At 45.8% G+C, this 19,855-nt stretch overlaps 1 protein-coding gene across 2 annotated transcripts in view; it reads left to right on the forward strand.

The window, feature by feature from the left end:
* The window catches only part of PPME1 (protein phosphatase methylesterase 1), a 32,117-nt gene extending 12,876 nt beyond the window's left edge, over positions 1-19,241 (forward strand). Inside the window, exons 2-14 of one of the 2 annotated variants that reach the window (XM_080363246.1) lie at positions 496-589; positions 1,901-1,993; positions 6,061-6,118; positions 6,641-6,692; positions 8,969-9,123; positions 10,541-10,631; positions 11,024-11,089; positions 12,399-12,534; positions 13,258-13,387; positions 13,957-14,001; positions 14,947-15,011; positions 16,381-16,448; positions 17,062-19,241. In XM_080363246.1, the coding sequence (XP_080219372.1) occupies positions 496-589; positions 1,901-1,993; positions 6,061-6,118; positions 6,641-6,692; positions 8,969-9,123; positions 10,541-10,631; positions 11,024-11,089; positions 12,399-12,534; positions 13,258-13,387; positions 13,957-14,001; positions 14,947-15,011; positions 16,381-16,448; positions 17,062-17,080 (1,072 nt within the window). In that variant the 3' untranslated portion in view covers positions 17,081-19,241. Of the gene's footprint in view, positions 1-495; positions 590-1,900; positions 1,994-6,060; positions 6,119-6,640; positions 6,693-8,968; positions 9,124-10,540; positions 10,632-11,023; positions 11,090-12,398; positions 12,535-13,257; positions 13,395-13,956; positions 14,002-14,946; positions 15,012-16,380; positions 16,449-17,061 lie in introns of those variants that run through there. The other variant, XM_080363247.1, reaches the window with a different exon arrangement.
* Positions 19,242-19,855: the final 614 nt, after the last annotated feature.

The following is a 19,855-nucleotide window of genomic DNA, read 5'->3' on the forward strand; positions in this document are numbered from 1 at the left end:
CCTTTCACTTGCATTGCTGGACTCGATAGCATCCTCCCCAACAAAATATTTAATTATAGGCTGTTTTCAGGATTCCAGGTGCCTGCGAAGCCCTCGAACACCGAGGAAAGCAGCTCGAGGAGCGTTTCTTGGTCTTTATTGCGATGGTGTTCTAGTGGTCCTTGTACTTGGGGCAGGATAGATACAGAACCATCGACTTTCTGTTGGAATGATAGTTCTTCCAAAAAATTTGAAGAGATATCTAGCAAAGCCGTGATGTCCTGACAAGCAGGACGTGCTAAATTAGTCGTAACCTTCAGTAAATAACTGACACTCTTGCTTTTCAATCCTATAGTGTCAAGGTGACTTATTGATTTCATTTGCTTCCAGTCCTAAACTGTCGCGTGACACCGGCATGTTCTCTTCAATGGATGTAAAGACACCTGTATGCCAATTGAAATTAAAGATTTTTTTAATATATACCTGTTTCTTACTGAATATTTTCTTGTCTTGCAGCCCTGGAAGAAAACGTGATTTTTCACCGGTGCTTTGGAGCCAATACTTTGAATCAATGGAGGACGTCGTGGTAGAAAATGAAACCGGCAAGGATATATCCTTTTTTTTCTTCTAGCTTGAACTTATTTATTATATTTATTATTTATCATATTAATTATTTATCATATATTTTATTTATTATATATTATTCTCAGTCTTAGGGCAGCCTCATGTGTCATTGAATTTATTGGGGTTCTCTTCATCTTCTTCATGTATTTCTTTACATCTTCTATTTTTCCTATTGCAGGATCAGCGTCAATCACTAGAGCTTTCCCTTCTAAACTGACAGTTAATATGGACAAGGTCTGTTCCTGCTGTTGCTTTAGTAATAATTAATATTAAAAGAGTCTTTCCAACAGTTCAATAACATATTTTGCTTGGCAACACTCATCTGTTCCCATAATTTAAACCGTATCAGGATCTAAGCTGTTTATGGATTTATTATTATTAGTTGGTCTCTCCAAAATCTCTGCTCCCTTTGCAAATGTTTGTTTGACCTAATTACAAAAGGAAAATGTTTTAATCTGTGTTTAAACAACACAACCTTGTCATTTAAATAGTTCCATCGTTTTTAAATATGCGTATTTTAGCTTGGCCAGTAGGACAACCCAACTTCCAAGCTATTTCTCTCCAAATTACCAATTTAAATGTCAGTAGCACGTGATGCTTTGAAATTAGCAAATTCTGGTTGTTATTTTGTGTTTATTTACTGCGTTGGTCCAATTGATCCTATGAATCCTTCATGGCGTGCACCTTGTTGGGCTTTGTAAGGGCCGTGCACACCCCTGAGGCTTCATAAATAATAGAATTAAAAATATAATGGACTTACTTAGATAGGTGGTCCATACAAGCATCCAAAATTGAAGCCAGTCTTAGTTACTTGGGATTTATATTGTTATATACGACCTTTAGCAGAAGCTTGAGCTCCTGCATGAAAGGTTGTGGACAGATGTGGAAGTTTTTAGGTTTTAGTGATAGTTAAATTGATTTTTCAATCTCTGCATATATATTATAAAGGGACTTTAGCTATCATAATGAAATGTTGTATAAGCTCCTGTGAATAATTAAATTGCCTTCAAAATCTTATTTGTTGGCTGATCTGACATTTTTTCCTTGGAAATAATAGGAAAATACTGCAAAAGTCCAAGGAGACCTGGACAGCAGGAAAAAAACTCGGGAATAAAATAAATGGGTTAAATTTTATCCCGTTTATTCTCGCACATGCCCGTTGATCAGAGGGAGAAATGAGGCTTTGGGTTAAACAAAGGGAGAAATAAAACACTGTTGGGTGTTGCAGACTCCAAACCACATTCAGTTAAGTAAGAGACTTCAAATAACTCCGTGAAATGTCCTTAACTGTTCGTACACTTTTCGAATTTACAAAAGCGGATTGGAGGGGCCCGTCTTGCTGCTGTTACATGGGGGAGGCCATTCTGCACTTTCCTGGGCTGTATTTACTGTAAGTAACCTGCTGCTTCATTTATATATACACACATATCTATATATATACACACACAGAAAGGCAACTAACCATTCAGCTCTATTAAGCACAGGAAAATCCATTTAGAAAACCATCTCATAATCTGGTGCACGCCTGAGTCAATTCTTCTACATATTTCCCTCTTGGTGTCTTTATTAAATAGGCAAAGCACCCACAAAGGTTCATTCTCTAGGTTTTAATTACCAGCAGTAACCATCTAAAGGCATATCAGGGATAAGAGGATCATTAGTGTCATTAGAGGCAGTCAACATGGCTTCACCAAGGGGAAGTCGTGCTTGACCAACCTCAGTGACTTTTATGAGGACATAACAATATGGATGGATGATGGAAGAGCGGTGGACGTGATCTACCTTGACTTGAGTGAGGCATTGGACACAGTGTCCCACAGCATCCTCACAGCTGAACTGAGGGAGTGCGGTCTGGACGATCGGGTAGTGAGGTGACTGTGAACTGGCTGAAGGGAAGAAGCCAGAGAGTCGTGGTCAATGGGGCAGAGTCCAGATGAGGCCTGGATCTAGTGCAGTGCCTCAGGGGCAGTCCTGGGGCCGCTGTTATTCAATATATTCATCAATGATTTGGACGAGGGAATAGAGTGACTGTCAGCAAGTTTGCTGGTGACACCAAGCTGGGAGGAGTGGCTGATACGCCAGAGGCTGTGCTGCCATCAGAGACCTGGACAGACTGAGAGTTGGGCGGGGAGAAATGTAATGAACTAGAACAAGGGCAAGTGTAGAGTCTTGGATCTGGGCAGGAACAACCCCAGGTTCCAGTGTAAGTTGGGGAAGGAGCTGTTGGAGAGCAGTGTAGGGGAAAGGGACCTGGGGGTCCTGGGGACAGCAGGGTGAGCATGAGCCAGCACTGGGCCCTTGTGGCCAGGAAGGCCAATGGTACCTGGGGTGGGTTAGAAGGGGGTGGTCAGTAGGTCAGAGAGGTTCTCCTGCCCCTCTGCTCTGCCCTGGGGAGACCACACCTGGAATCTTGTGTCCAGTTGTGGCCCCTGAGTTCCAGCAGGACAGGGAACTGCTGCAGAGAGTCCAGCGCAGCCACCAAGATGCTGAAGGGAGTGGAGCATCTCCCGTGTGAGGAAAGGCTGAGGGAGCTGGGGCTCTGGAGCTGGACAAGAGGACACTGAGGGGGGACTCATTCATGGGGATCAATAGGGAAAGGATGAGCATCAGGAGGATGGAGCCAGGCTCTTCTTGGTGACAACCAGTGACAGGACAAGGGGCAATGGGTACAAACTGGAATACAAGGGGTTCCACTTAAATTTGAGAAGCAACTTGTTCCTGGTGAGGGTGTCAGAGCCTGGCCCAGGCTGCCCAGGGGGTTGTGGAGTCTCCTTCTGTGCAGACATTCCAACCCGCCTGGACACCTTCCTGTGTAACCTCATCTGGGTGTTCCTGCTCCATGGGGGGGATTGCACTGGATGAGCTTTCTAGGTCTGTTTAATCCATGACATTCTCGGATTCTGTGCCATGTCATATTTATTAACTTTTAGTTATTTAAATGGGCTGTAAATCACTCAGCCTTTAAGCATTCAAACTAAGAAAAATGTATATTTTTCAAGAGTCACTACCAAATTCCCACCATGATTACTGTTGAGTAATCCTGATGGTGTAATTATAAACCACCCTACAATACGAAGAGACACATTAGCAAATACTTTACCAACTGGGCTGCAGTTTTAGCATTGATTAGTAGTAATCGTTTTACACCTAACAGTTCATTTGTAGTTTTACCTGACCCAGAAACTGGTGCAGATCTGAAACTTTAAATCTTAAATCTCTGTCTTACTAAATCCTGTAGTTATTTGTTTGTAACTCACTAATTGCTAAGATGGACGGGTATATTTTCCTCTGCTAGCTTGGGGGTTTTTTAAATGATATTCAAGTGTCTTAAGCAGATGTAGTGAAGGTCGTTGCTTTTAATTGGAGGCAGAGGTAGGAAATCACATTATTTTTCTGAGTTAAGGGCTTTTACAAGTCACTTCACAGAATGGACTGGGTTGGAAAAGACCTCAGAGATCATCAAGTCCAACCCTTGGTCCAACTCCAGCCCATTGACTAGATCGTGGCACTAAGTGCCATGTCCAACCTCAGTTTAAAAACCTCCAGGGCCGGTGAGTCCAGCACCTCCCTGGGCAGCCATTCCAATGCCTGACCACTCTCTCTGCACAGAATTGCTTTCTAATCTCCAGCCTCAATTTCCCCTGGCAGAGTTGAAGCCCATGGCCCCTTGTCCTATTGCTGACTGCCTGGGAGAAGAGCCCAATCCCCACCTGGCTAGAACTGCCCTTCAGGTAGTTCTAGAGAGTGCTGAGCTCCCCTCTAAGCCTCCTCTTCTCCAGACTAAACAAGCCCAGCTCCCTCAGCCTCTCCCCATAGGGCTTGTGTTCAAGTCCCTTCCCCAGTCTTGTTGCTCTTCTCTGAACCCGCTCCAGCACTTCAATCTCTTTCCTGAGCTGAGGGGCCCAGAACTGAACACAACACTCCAGGTGTGGCCTCCCCAATGCAGAGCACAGGGGAAGGATCACTGCCCTTGTCCTGCTGACCACGCTGGTTTGGATCCAGGACAGGACACCATTGGCCTTCTTGGCCACCTGGACACACTGGTGGCTCATGTTGAGCTTCCTGTCCATTAGTCCCCCCAGGTCCCTTTCTGCCTGGCTGCTCTCCAGCCACTCTGTCCTCTCTAGAGCTCGTTATTTCCAATAGTAACACCAATCCCATTTTTACACTTAAAACTCTCCAGAATTTAGCAGTGATTGCAGTTATAACACTGTACCTCACGTTGACAGGCTTTTTATGTTGGAGAAAGAAACTGCCATGATAATCAGCTTATGCCTTCGTGTGGCCGCTATTGAACTCTTTCCTTTGTGTATTTTTGAAATAGAAGTTGGTCCTGAGCAAAAGCGTTAAATGTTTGGGATGAACCAGAACTTGAAAAACAAACCCAAAAATTCCCACAAACAACAACAAAAAACCCAAACCAAAACTAACTAACTAAAATTATTTCTAAGAGATCCTTCCCCCCCAAGAAACCCAAATTGGGAAGCATTGAGAGTAACCATCTATAAATAAAATCACATCCTTCCAGAGCGACATGTGCCTTTCTTATTTTGCTTATTGACCTGCTCGCTTCCTAGATTATATATTTATACTTTTCTTGGCCAAAATACTCCTATTTGGGTAAAATTCAGGGCACTGCAAAACTTCCCATTCTCTCAATCACGTTGAGGATCCTCTTTCCTTATTCCCTAATGACAATAATTTGATTTTAGCAGCAGACTGCTGCTCTGACGAGTTAAATTATTGCTTAACCTTTTAGATTGAGGTTTCAGGGTGTCTGTGGGGGCTCTAAAATTGTGGATTCAGTGGGTTTGGGAAGAGCAACTACTCCGGTAATTGAAGAGCTGAATAATCAAGATAAAAGGGTCGGGTCCTTTCAATCTCTGCCCATTGTATCAGTGGTTCTGTTAAGAATCCCTCCACAAATTCCCCCGCTCCTGCAGGGCTGTTATTTAAATAATCAATGATTCCTTAACACAAAAGTCTTCCCTTCCACAAAGAATGCTTCTTAATCACTGCGATGCCTGAAATATCTCACGTAAATTGAGCTGCTGGGGACAAATAAAACCATCATCAAAGATCCGCTTGTTCCCCCGGACCCCTTTGGATGAATCAATTTTTAGCCATTTCAGCCTTCCTGTAAAATTCTGCTTTTTGAGGGCAAATTGAACGGGTGCTGCAAAGCAGCTGCTTCGTTTCCATATCCACTGTGCAGCCAGGGATGATTTTGTGATGGTAAAAATACAGATCTTTGGTTAATTAACGGTGATTTACATGGAATATTCCTCCTCAACGTCTCTGACACCTCATGCAATCCAGGTTCATCCGCTTTGTCAACAGCAGAAGGGTTTTTGTCGCACCTCTGCTGTTGCTTCAGGGAGCGCTTGATGTTATTTGGAGACGAGCTTTGACACTTTGCAAATGCTTCGATGACGTTCTCTTTGTCCTTTCTTGCAGGCCGCAATCATTAACAGGATCCAGTGCAGGATCGTGGCTTTAGATCTCCGAGGCCACGGTGAGTGAAAGAACTAAATTGAAAATCACATAAGCACGTTACACACTCTCGTTTTTAAAGGAGATGTAACGAATCCCTCCCAAGATGACCAAGAAACATCCTTAAGACATTCCTATTTATTTTATTCAAAAGCAGGGGTGGAAAAGTAGCTTCTGCAGCTCTACAACCACCTTGTCCGCCTTTGGTGGACTCATGGGTTTATTCCTTCTTACATTCTGCCCCCGATTTTCATCATTTCCTATTTTCCTAACCTACAGGTTGGTCTTTGCCATTAGAAATAAGCTCTTTTCTTTAGTTTTAAGATCCATTGCAAATATGGAACAGTTCCGGGGAGCGTTTCCTACCCATCAGCTGAAATGTGATAAAGAACCAACCGCTCATATTAATTCTGGGTTTCTTAACGATTCCTGTTAACTGCAGGGGGTTTCACTCTTAATTACTGGACCAAATAGCTTTGTACAGTTGCTGCTCCAAATCTGAAGGTTCTCAGCTTGTGTTTACTCAAATCTTTTGTTCTTTCAGGGGAAACAAAAGTTCGGAATCCTGAAGACCTGTCTGCAGAGACTATGTCAAAGTAAGGACACTTACGCTCTCCACTATTTTGCTTTGTACAAACTTTTATTTTCTTCCCTTGATGGAACAATAAATTACCTGAGGGCACAAAACCTTCGTTCGGGGGAGCTGGAGGATTTAATTTTGCATTATTCTGGTAGTTCTCCCTCCTATTTTGGGACTATTGGTAATTCATATTTGAAATTCTACCTCTTCCAGCTGAGTCAAATTTCAAACCCGAGTCCCAACCTGTGATTTTTTGTTTTCAAGCATGGACGGAGCTGCTTTTTCAAACCACCACAACCCACAAATTCCCCTCTCAACAAAGCCATAGGAAAAACAAAATACCCACCGCTAAGCACATTACACTTCTCCACATTTAGGACAAAAAAACCCTTTGCTGGGACTACAATTAAATCACGGAGGATGTTGTAACCTTGGGGTGAGCGAGTCTGCTGGGTTTGTTGCGGGGAGGCCATGTGTGAAATGTATTCTGACTTCCATTGTGTCCCTTTATCGCTGCTGCGTGTGGCTCGGTGGGTCCCGATGTTTTATTGTCCCAAGGAGATGCCCTATGAAATAATTATAATCTTTTTAAATCTAGAGCAGCGCTACCATGAAACAAGTTGCCTTTTGTTTTTTAAACTTTTAGCAACGAGCTTGAAGGTTACTCCTAAATAACCTTTAAATGGAAGCCTTGATTAATAACAGGTTTTCATTTTTATTTTCATCAAACCACAGAATCCCAGAATGTCAGGGGTTGAAGGGACCTGGAAAGCTCATCCAGTGCAATCCCCCCATGGAGCAGGAACACCCAGATGAGGTTACACAGAAAGGAGTCCAGGCGGGTTGGAATGTCTGCACAGAAGGAGACTCCACAACCCCCATGGGCAGCCTGGGCCAGTGTTCTGTCACCCTTACTGAGAAGTTTCTTCTCAGATTTAAGTGGAACCTCCTGTGTTCCGCTTTGTACCCATTACCCCTTGTCTTATCACTGGTTGTCACCGAGAAGAGCCTGGCTCCATCCTCCTAACACTCACCCTTTCCATATTGATCCCCATGAATGAGTCCCCCCTCAGTGTCCTCTTGTCCAGCTCCAGAGCCCCAGCTCCCTCAGCCTTTCCTCACACGGGAGATGCTCCACTCCCTGCAGCATCTTGGTGGCTGCGCTGGACTCTCTCCAGCAGTTCCCTGTCCTGCTGGAACTGAGGGGCCACAGCTGGACACAAGATTCCAGGTGTGGTCTCTCCAGGGCAGAGCAGAGGGGCAGGAGAACCTCTCTGACCTACTGACCACCCCCTTCTAACCCACCCCAGGTACCATTGGCTTCCTGGCCACAAGGGCCCAGTGCTGGCTCATGCTCACCCTGCTGTCCCCAGGACCCCCAGGTCCCTTTCCCCTACACTGCTCTCCAACAGCTCGTTCCCCAACTTACACTGGAACCTGGGGTTGTTCCTGCCCAGATTCAAGACTCTACACTTGCTCTTTTTCTATTTCATAAAGTTTCTCCCCGCCCAACTCTCCAGCCTGTCTGGGTCTCCCTGGAACCCTCAAGCTCTGACAGAGCAAACAAGCTGGTCAACCTTTTATTTTTTAATGTTTTAATCTCCGGTTCCTCTGAATGGTTTTAGTCAGGAAAGCCAATCTGGGTGTCTTAAACTACAGTTTAATCAGCAGATTTTAATCATTAATTCTGCTATTATTTCGGTTTTCATGAATCACACAGGGCAGATTTCACCTCTTGCAGTGACAGCTTCAATTTAGAGCAGGTACCTTACGAAAGGACGGAGAAATTACCCCTTGCCTTGTAGTATCTGTAGAATTTGAGTCGTTTTGCTTGTGCTCAATGCTTTTCATCTTTGACTTAGTCAGGAGGGCTTAGTTATTTTCCCCCTTTAATTGCAACTGTTTCTCCTTTCAGCAGAGTGAATTTCTTAGTCGACACTTCCACGCAAGATAATTTGATGGATTTCTCGCCTTTTATTTAAAATTCCTACTGGCCAATGTCAATATAAAAAGTTCTTTCTGTTAAATGAGTGCTTGCTGTTAATAAAAAGGGAAATGACTTGCTTGTTCGGGGAAGTATTGGCTTGAATGATTTCCTGTATTAGTGCCTAGATGAAACAGCAATAAGAAAATAAGCTGATCTCTATTACCTGTGGGTTAAATGGGCGTGCAGAGAGGATTTGGAGCCGGACATCTATCCTGAATCTATTTTCTCCTTCCGTCGTACAAATCTGCTTCAGAAATGGATCCGGGTAGAGACACCGACCGTGCTTTTTCACTGTGTTTTGACAGAGACGTCGGCAACGTGGTGGAAGCTCTGTACGGGGACCTGCCGCCCCCCATCATGCTGATCGGACACAGCATGGGGGGCGCCATCGCCGTCCACACGGCCGTCGCCAACTTGGTGCCGAGTTTGCTGGGTTTGTGCATGATCGACGTCGTGGAAGGTGAGTGCCTGTCGCCTCGCACGGGGCTTCTGTCCCCTTGGATGGGGCATCTGTCCCCTTGGATGGGGCATCTGTGCCCTTGGATGTGGTTCTGTCCCCTTGGACGGGGGTTCTGTCCCCTTGGGTAGGGTTCTGTCCCCTAGGATGTGGTTCTGTCCCCTGGGATGGGGTGTCTATCCCCTTGAGTGTGGTTCTGTCTCCTTGGACAGGGTGTCTGTCCCCATGGACAGGGTTCTGTGCCCTCGAATGGTGGTTCTGTCCGCTTGGGTGGGTTCTGTCCCTTTGGATGGGGTGTCTGTCCCCTTGGATGTGGTTCTATGCCCTTGAATGGGGTTTCTGTCCCTTTAGGCAGGGTTCTGTGCCCTTGAATGGGGTTTCTGTCCCTTTAGGCAGGGTTCTGTGCCCTTGAATGGTGGTTCCCTCCCCTTGGACAGGGTTTTGTGCCCTTGGGTAGGGTTCTGTCCCCTTGGATGGGATGTTGGTCCCCTTGGGTAGGGTTCTGTCCCTTTGGATGGGTTCTGTCCCCTTGGGTAGGGTTCTGTACCCCTTAGACAGGGTGTCTGTCCCCATGGACAGGGTTCCATCCCGTTGTACGGAGTTCTGTCCCATTGGATGTGGTTCTGTCCCCATGGACAGGGTTCTGTGCCCTCAAATGGTGGTTCTGTCACCTTGGATGGGTTCTGTGTCTTCAGATAGAGTTCTGTCCCTTTCGATGGGATTCTGTCCCCTTGGATGGGGTGTCTGTCCCCTTGGATAGGTGTCTATGCCCTTGGGTGGGGTTCTGTACCCCTGAATGTGGTTCTCTCCCCTTGGATGGGGTGTCTGTCCCCTTGGGTAGGGTTCTGTCCCCTTGGGCAGCGTGTCTGTCCCCTTGGGTAGAGTTCTGTGCCCTTGGATGGGATGTTGGTCCCCTTGGGTGGGGTTCTGTCCCCTTGGACAGGGTGTCTGTCCCCTTGGGTAGGGTTCTGTGCCCTTGGACAGGGTGTCTGTCCCCTTGGGTAGGGTTCTGTGCCCTTGGATGGGATGTTGGTCCCCTTGGGTAGGGTTCTGTGCCTTTGGATGTGGTTCTGTCCCTTTGGATGGGGTGTCTGTCCCCATGGACAGGGTTCTGTCCTCTTGAATGGTGATTCTGTCCCCTTGGATGGGGTTCTGTCCCCTTGGATGGGGTTCTGTCTTCCACATTGATCTACTGCCTTCTCTTACTATCTGAATGTCCTACGTGTTGAAATACTAATTTTCCAACGTGGGAGCACATAGTAGGCTTAGGAATACTACGTTTTACCTTCCTTAACTGCATTAAATCCCCAGTGAGCTCCAGCTCTCTCTGAGGCTGTTCCCTGGTAGCCAGTTCTGTAGAGAGGGACATGGCAACAATTTCATCAGATGCCATAATGAAGTTGAAAAACCTCTTTTTTAGGTACGGCCATGGATGCGTTGAACAGCATGCAGAACTTCTTAAGGAGTCGTCCCAAAACGTTCACGTCGCTTGAGAACGCCATCGAGTGGAGGTAACGAATAGTTTAGTCTCCAATATCACTTGTCTTTGTAGCTTGACTCCCAAAGGAAACCAAGTTGATAGATTATTTTATTTATATTAATAGAAAGCCCAGTTCTGTTACAATTACCCAACCTAATTTTTCACCTCTCCCTGCCATGAGGTGAGTATAACCCTATTACACCATTTCCCCATCAGCAATTCCCCCACATCTTTTAAATTCACAATTACAATAACATTGTGGGGGTCAACAAATCAATCGACATGTAGCGTGAGCCACTCTGAGAACAGGAGGTTTGGGGACGATTTGGGGAAACCGTGAGCTCTAAAGGGCTTTTGCTTCTGTTTCTGGACCTGATTTGGGTCAGTAACTATTCCCGTCCTTCCAATTTTTTTCTTTTCTAGTGTAAAAAGTGGCCAAATAAGAAATCTTGAATCTGCCAGAGTTTCTATGGTTGGTCAAGTCAAACAGTAAGTGGTTTGGTTTGGTTTTGTTATTTCAAGCTCTTAAAACCATCTGTTTTACAGTACTGTTGCTACACAGCGTAAATACACTTGAAAGTGAAAATTTCTTCTAGCAAATACTTATAATTTGATCTAGTGCAGTGCCTCAGGGGGCAGTATTATTCAATATATTCATCAATGATTTGGACGAGGGAATAGAGTGACTGTCAGCAAGTTTGCTGGTGACACCAAGCTGGGAGGAGTGGCTGACACGCCAGAGGCTGTGCTGCCATCAGAGACCTGGACAGGCTGAGAGTTGGGCGGCGAGAAATGTAATGAACTAGAACAAGGGCAAGTGTAGAGTCTTGGATCTGGACAGGAACAACCCCAGGTTCCAGTGTAAGTTGGGGAACGAGCTGTTGGAGAGCAGTGTAGGGGAAAGGGACCTGGGGGTCCTGGGGACAGCAGGGTGAGCATGAGCCAGCACTGGGCCCTTGTGGCCAGGAAGCCAATGGTACCTGGGGTGGGTTAGAAGGGGGTGGTCAGTAGGTCAGAGAGGTTCTCCTGCCCCTCTGCTCTGCCCTGGGGAGACCACACCTGGAATCTTGTGTCCAGTTGTGACCCCTCAGTTCCAGCAGGACAGGGAACTGCTGGAGAGAGTCCAGCGCAGCCACCAAGATGCTGCAGGGAGTGGAGCATCTCCCGTGTGAGGAAAGGCTGAGGGAGCTGGGGCTCTGGAGCTGGACAAGAGGACACTGAGGGGGGACCTCATTCCTGGGGATCAATATTGAAAGGGGGAGTTTCAGGAGGATGGAGCCAGGCTCTTCTTGGTGACAACCAGTGACAGGACAAGGGGCAATGGGTACAAAGTGGAACACAAGAGGTTCCACTTAAATTTGAGGAGAAACTTGTTCGTGGTGAGCGTGGCAGAGCCTGGCCCAGGCTGCCCAGGGGGTTGTGGAGTCTCCTTCTCTGCAGACATTCCAACCCACCTGGACACCTTCCTGTGTAACCTCATCTGGGTGTTCCTGCTCCATGGGGGGATTGCACTGGATGAGCTTTCCAGGTCCCTTCAACCCCTGACATTCTGGGATTTTGTGATTCTGTGATACCAGCAAAGCACTTAGAGAAAAGCTGATCAAAATTTCTCCAGGACAAATCCACCAAGAGTCATGTTTTAAGAAGTTAATCACTGCTTGTTTTGTCTGCCTTTCTGCACAGATTTTAGAAGTGGGGTTTTTAAATTGTTTTTTTGATTTGGTTTTGTGGTTTGCATTTTGCTGGTGGGTTTTGTGTTGTTTTGGCAGGGAATCAGTTTCTGGTTTTATTTCTACAGGTGCGAAGGGGCTGCGAGTCCCGAGTGTCCTAAAGCCATAGTGGAGGGTATTATTGAAGAAGAGGAGGAGGAGGATGAAGAGGATGAGGAAGGGGGAGGCTCTGTCAACAAAAGGAAGAAAGAAGATGACACAGAGGTTGGGAATTTCTTGGGAAAAATACAACAAACTGCATAAGTAGCCATCAGTAGTTTTCCAAATAATTCAAAATATAACAGGCAACAACTCCAGGGACTGAAAACTTTATATCGTAGAATCATTTTGCTTGGAAGAGACACTTAAAATCATCGAATATAATGACTTTTGGTTTTCTTCTTTGTCTTATTTCACCGATTCTCTCTTGGGTTGTTACTTGATAATGTGTGTTTGGTTTTCTCTCCTGAGATGCTCATGGATTTAATGCATCAGGCCTGAATGACAAACACTCTTTTCTGGCTTGTTATGCTATTTTTGTTCCTTTGGACAGGCCATTCCAAGCCAGGAATGTCAATTCCTCAAGCAAAATCGGTGTAGCCGCCTTAGCCCCTTGTATTTCTATATCACCCGAGGGCCAAATCTGAACGTTGGGACAATTTGTGAGCTATTCAGACCAGGAAAAAATAGCAAATTGAGTGCGCTGAGAACTGCAACCTCCTCTTCATCTATAGGTGTAGCTCCCGCTGACTTTTTTCATCCCTACTTGTGTATTTTGGCTGTGATTTGGAGATAAATTCAGCAGCAAGGAGGATCATTCCGTAGAAATGTGTATTCCACCAGATGGAGCCGGTGGTTTTAAAGTATCATCCCAAGCACCACTCTGGTTTAACTTTATTTCAGCTTTTTTATGGCTCGCTAATGCAGATCTCTCTGTCCTCCCTACAGACGAAGAAGGAGCATTTATACACGTGGCGAATTGAACTGGCGAAGACAGAAAAGTACTGGGATGGCTGGTTCAGGGGTTTATCAAACCTCTTCCTAAGCTGCCCGACTCCAAAGCTTTTGCTTTTAGCTGGTACGTTGTCTCTTCCAACAACTGTAGGTTCGGTGGTTGTCGCTTCAGGGATGTCTCACTTTTAATGTTTAATATTTAATGGTTCAATATTTAATATTTTAGACAATCTCCGAGACCAGCACATCTGTGTTTTCCACCTTCACGTTTCTACGCACCTGGAAATATCATAAACCGCATTAATTTGATATATTGCGCCATACTGTGTGTTGCTGCTCTTGGGTGATGTGGGAGAAGAGCAACCAGGACAGATCCTTCACTACTGTGTTTTCCTACAGAATTATTGATGCTTTAGAGCCAACCGTTGGCCCTTTTTATACCCCGATAGGAAATTAAGTGTGTAACCAAGATAAATACCATTTTAAGTAGCAGAGAAGGATGCGTTCTTGCATTTTTGGCTGGGATTCTTTCCTGTCACTTTACTCCCTTGAGGTTCAGTGGTGAAAAATCATTGTGGGCATCAAAAATAATGTTTCTTTTGAGTTTTTCAAGGCAAACGTCTCCTTCAAAACGTCAGGTAAAGCCCTGCTTAAACAGTCACACTCTCTCTGGCTTTTCTCCAATGATTGTAGGTGTCGACAGACTGGATAAAGATCTAACAATTGGACAGATGCAAGGTAAATATTTAATATTATTGCTCTATGCTAACTAGGATGCTCTTTTTGGACGGTAACTATGGTACACTATAACACTTAACTATGCTATGGGTACACAAAACCAGAGTTGGCTGGAATGGCATCTTACCAGGTGCCGTTTCCATTGAAACAAATGTGCATTGAAGCATTTGTCCCTCCCAAGACTGTGTTGTAGCAAAGATTGAGAAGATTGAATTAGAAGGTGTGAAGAGCTGTTGCCGTGGTTTCTATTCAGTCCTAATGCTCAATATTTCCAACAATGGGGCTGCCACACTTTTCTTGGGTCAGAATGATTATCTAGGGGGGATTTCCAATCTGTTTTTTCCCTTTCTAATTAAATCCCTGATGTTCCAAGCTATAGGGAGCATCCAGAACTGTCTGGTCTCCCAGTATTTCTGGCAGACATCACACCAAGATTCAGCATCTGCATTAATGCTTTGGGTTTGTTGTTGTTTTCTTCTTTTTATTTATTTTACCCATCACAGCTTTATTAATTTCCAGATCAACCAGTACTGGAAAGCAGGATAAACATTATCTTACAGTAGATCTGATAACATTTCCAACTCAGAAAGGGAATCTCACCTGCATCAAGAAGCATTAAGATGCTTAGTTTAATTTTTAATTCCTGGGGCTCTGCTCTAATTACACCTGGGGAAGATGAATTAAGCAGTTGGTTCTTGCTTTTGTTGGAAACTGTATTTGTTGCTTTAGACTCCTGTGCCTTCCCTCTTTGCCCGATATATTTAGTGAGGTTTGTTTCTAAAGAACGTGAGACCATTTTTCAAAGAGTTCATAAATTCCCAACGCGTTTACGGGTGTTGGGTCTGATGTTTCATGCGTACACAAGAACCTTTTGCCTAAACCGCTGCTGTTAGAACTCAAAACCGCTGGAAAAGCCGCTGCAGTGATGCCTCTGTCCATCCGCAGGGAAGTTTCAGATGCAAGTTCTCCCGCAGTGCGGCCACGCGGTCCATGAAGATGCTCCAGACAAGGTGAGCCTCACCATGAGATCAAAGCTAAATAAATAAATCACAGTCTTCACAGCTTAAATATTCAATCACAGGGTGGTTGGGGTTGAAGGGACCTCTGGAGATCATCCAGTCCAACCCACCTGCTAACGCAGGGTCACAGAGCAGATCACACAGGATCCCAGGGGGTTTGAATGTCTCAGAGAAGGAGACTCCACGCCCGCTCTGGGCAGCCTGGGCCAGGCTCTGGCACCTCCCAGCAAACAAGTTTCTGCTCATGTTCAGATGGAGCCTCCTGTGTTTCAGTTTGTGCCCGTTGCCCCTCACCCTGGCGCTGGGCACCACTGAACAGAGTCTGGTCCATCCTCTGACACCCACCCTGACATATTGACCCATTGATCACATCCCTCTCAGCTTCTCTTACAAGACTTATACTTCAGGGGCAATTTTTGCGCAACATCTTAACTGATTATTCACAGCTTGGATTTGACTGGAAAGCCTGGCCTAAGATGTCGCGTGACACAGAGCTTGGCTTCACCACCGATTTAAGCCCCAGCCTAGCGGTGACAGAACTAACTCATACCGCGTCGAATGTGGATTTATCCCCTTCCTCGTGAAGTTCTCCGCTCTCCCTTGGCCTAAGCTGCAGGTTTTGGGGTTGGTCCGTATTTTGCTGGGCTGGGTGGCTCGTATTTTCCAAACACAACCCAAATTATTGGTGAAACAGCTCGCAGACTGACAGAGCTGCGTGCTGCCGAAATCAGCATCTAGATAGAAGCAGGAATGTGGTGCAGCCAGTGGAGCCTGTAGTCAGAAACGCCTCTGGTTTTAAAACTTGTTTTACGCTGACCACTGTGAATGTAAAGCTCGGCCTATCTGTACTTCGCTTTACCCATCTCAAATAGGGATTTTTATCTATACCAACCTCCTACACTGTTCTTTTTAATATAAATTCTAAGCGGTGTTACTGCTGTCAGGTGAGTATCTTGATTTATCCTTTATAGGACTAACCAGACCTGTTTTACCCTCTAAACATACGCATTGTTTTAAGAATTCCCGAAAGAGCCGGTGAACAAGTTGTGTCTGTTCTTGCTTGTGTGGTCAGTGTCAGAGTAAAGGTGGAAGCATGTAGCTCCTTCTTTTCTATATTAATATGTTTAATATCTAACTAATTTGGTTTAATATTAAATATTTAATATATTAAATATGCTTAGTTTCTATTTAATATAAGCCTGTTATGCAGAGCTCTTAGTTTTAAAGGAGCAAGCTTGAACAAGAGGGTCCTGAGGACCCGACCTGTTGTTGGAAACGCTGCGGCCTTTGAAACCGACTGGATTTCTTGTTACCTTCGCGTCCCTTGAAATTCTGACCGACGTTTTCTTCTTTCCTTCAGGTTGCTGAAGCCGTTGCGACATTCCTGATCCGTCACAGGTTTACAGAGCCCATCGGTGGATTCCAGTGGTAAGGCCCTGCGGGTGCTCAAGCTCTTGCTTTCCAATATTTAGCTTAAATAGCGTTTTATCGAAGTAAGCGAGGCCCTGTGTTTTGGAAACAACTTGCACCACGCTTCTTCGGCTGAGAAATACCGATGAGATTAGACAGGTAGAGCTGTTTGCTTCGCTTTGCCGACTTTCTGCTCTTATCTCGCGTTTTTTCATATCAAAATGAACCCTAGAAGCCCGACGTCCTCAATCAGCAGCGAGAGTGGGTTGTGGCTGATAAGGAAAAACTCACAAAGTCTTAGTTCCAGTACTAAAGCTAAAAGCTAAAGCTTAGACCTCATAGAAGGTGCTGAGCTAATTCTGAGAGATGATCCTAAAATAAGCAGCTTTTTTAGTTCTGCAAAGTCTTCCTGCTTTTAGCTAAGAATTCTTCACCAAAAAGCTTTTGCGCTTCTTGCTATTCCGTGGCTTACAAGTTATAGTCGAAAGCATCGATGCTGATTTTAACCTTCTCAATAGATTCTTGTTTGGGTAATCAACTAAATTTAGGGTGTCGCGGAGTCAAATACCTGCAGAAAACACCTTGATTTTCAACATGCGACTTTTTCTCCCCTCTCCTTTTTCCCTCCCAGCGTGTTTCCTGCTTGTTAATACCCTGGTGTTCTCCGGCACTGAGTCCTGTTGTAAATAAACTGCACCAGAGGCCACTGTGATGTATCCATCTCCTTTCATCCCTCCAGTTGAGCAGCAGTGAGAAGTTGGTGTGAGATTCATCCCTTTAGAACTAGTTCTCCAGAATGTTTTAAGCGCTTAAGGACTTCCTCGCTGGGAAGCAGCTTCTACTAAAAGACCATGAAAAGCTCTTCAGGCCCTTGGGAGTTGGTTCCTCTACTGCCACGAGGAAAAACCTCCTGAAATCCCAACTAAGTCCATCATCAAACGGATCTCCATCGATTCTCAGGCTTTTCTTGGACCCAACCGCGAAGGGGCCATTGGCCATCCAGGTCCACCGAGGGTATCGCAGCATAGCCAAAGGCTTCAGGATTTCCCCATGGAATCGTCTAATTGTCTTCAAAGTGCCCCTTAGGTTTGTTTTCTTAATATACATATTTATTCCCCCAAAAGCAGACGTGGAATCTGCTTCGTTGCGAGCTCAGGTTTCATCTCGCCAACGCCGGCCTTACGGGTTAAGCCGCGGGAAGAGCCTAAATGTGACTTTCCCGGGCAGGAAATTAAAACAAAAAGGCGAGGGGGGACCGTGAGCTCCATTTCAGAGTCTCGCAGCTTTTTTATTACTTTTTTTCAAGTTCTCAATGCAAAATAAATAGCCTGGATAACGCCGTCTCCTGCAGACGGGACCCTGCGCTTGCATTTATGGGGAAGGCCCAAGACCAGCGGTTGCAACGTGCTCAACAGGCCGCGCTTTGTTAGGCCATTTTTTGCCCCTGGAACATGTTTATTCTTCCCTTCTTGTCGCTGCTACACACAATTGAGCTGAGATAGCGCCTTTTGGATGAAAAAAATGCCAAAAGCGCCGTAGATCAAAGCCTGGAAGAGCTTGGAGTCAATCCCGATGTCGACGCAGACGCGCGAGCAACTGCCATTGCGTTTGCTCCCCCGGTATTTGGAGGGAAGACCTTGTTTCCACCGCCGCCTCCTCGATGGTTTCACTGCCTGCCTTCCCTGCTTCCATGCTGTAGTTACACGGAGAGCTTTCCTTCAGGGTTAAATTCCCCACAGACCATTTGCTTTCACCTAAGAATCACTCTCAAGCGTAAGAGCAGAAACATTTTGGAGCAATTTTCCCCAATATTTTGCCAGTGGATGTCTGAATTAATTTTTTCTACTTGCTTTACGTCCGTCACCTTTCGCTGTACGACGAAAGCAGCATTTTAACGCTGTTTTGCTGAGGCAAAAACCTGGGTTTTGCCTGATTTGAGAGCTGTGATTTGCATCTATGTCCTGTGACAAAAGCCATCACGAATTGGAGAGGTGCAGGTGGCGAGACGGCGTGAAGAGCTCAGCAAAGCCCGGCTTAACATCGGCGTTTACCCTGGTGGAGAAGCCGCTCGTCTCTGATGAATTCACACGTGAGCTCTGGATGCGGCCGTCGTGTCTTTGCTCCATGTCCCTTCTCCGACGCATTTGGGTGGAAAAAGCCTGAATTAGGGACAACAAAGCCCCATTCGCAAGATTCTCCACCCTCGTGGCAATTCGGCCATCGGCACTCACTTGTTCAAAGAGTAATTCCCTCCATAAGTCACCGTGTTAATTAATCGCATCCATTTACCGTGACCTCGATGTAACGTCCGCCCCGTTTCAGTCGCCGATGGATTCACTGGCTCTTCAGTAGCTGAGATGCGAAATAGCGTATTCTTTTCTTCCCAACTGTATCCTGAAAATTGGCACAATTCTCAGCCTTTTCCAAACAATTCCTGTGTTCAAATTGTTAGAAATTAAACAATAACAGCGTGTGTGTGTGTCCAGAGTCTCTCTTCACGGGGTAGTTCAGCATGTGCCTGTTGTCTTATTCATGAACGATCCCGGTAACATCACATTCCTCCGTGCTCGAGTCACTCGGAGGTTGCGGCTCAGAGTGATTCATTGCGGTAACTCCTCGCGTTTGCCTCTCCTGTTATCATTTGCTTTTACAGTTTGTGAAATCTTCCAAAACAGCGGAAGAAAATCAGTTTTATACCCTGCAGAAGCACCGTTGGAAAACGAACGACTTTCCGAATCCCGTGGGCTCCCCGGAATTCTATTTTGTTGTTAACGTTTGAGAAGTGAGTGGAAAAAAAGAATAATAATAATAAATATTTCAACAGCTTGCTTACTGTGGCGTCGCTCTGTGCCAAGGAGAAGAGGTTCGGGGCCTCTTTGTGTCGTGCTGGTTTCCAAAGTAATTCAAAAGTAAAGGTGACGGCAGGGACAGGAGGTGGAGGGGAATTTGCTGCGTCAAGCCGCAGACGCTTCTTGAGACCAAACTTCTGTCTGAACAGGGAAAAATTTAATGAAATAGAACAAGGGCAAGTGTAGAGTCTTGGATCTGGGCAGGAACAACCCCAGATTCCAGTGTAAGTTGGGGAACGAGCTGTTGGAGAGCAGTGTAGGGGAAAGGGACCTGGGGGTCCTGGGGACAGCAGGGTGAGCATGAGCCAGCACTGGGCCCTTGTGGCCAGGAAGCCAATGGGACCTGGGGTGGGTTAGAAGGGGGTGGTCAGTAGGTCAGAGAGGTTCTCCTGCCCCTCTGCTCTGCCCTGGAGAGACCACACCTGGAATCTTGTGTCCAGTTGTGGCCCCTCAGTTCCAGCAGGACAGGGAACTGCTGCAGAGAGTCCAGCGCAGCCACCAAGATGCTGCAGGGAGTGGAGCATCTCCCGTGTGAGGAAAGGCTGAGGGAGCTGGGGCTCTGGAGCTGGACAAGAG

This window comes from Nesoenas mayeri (assembly GCF_963082525.1).
Source record: "Nesoenas mayeri genome assembly, chromosome: 1".
In the NCBI taxonomy this organism is placed as follows: Eukaryota; Metazoa; Chordata; class Aves; order Columbiformes; family Columbidae; genus Nesoenas; species Nesoenas mayeri.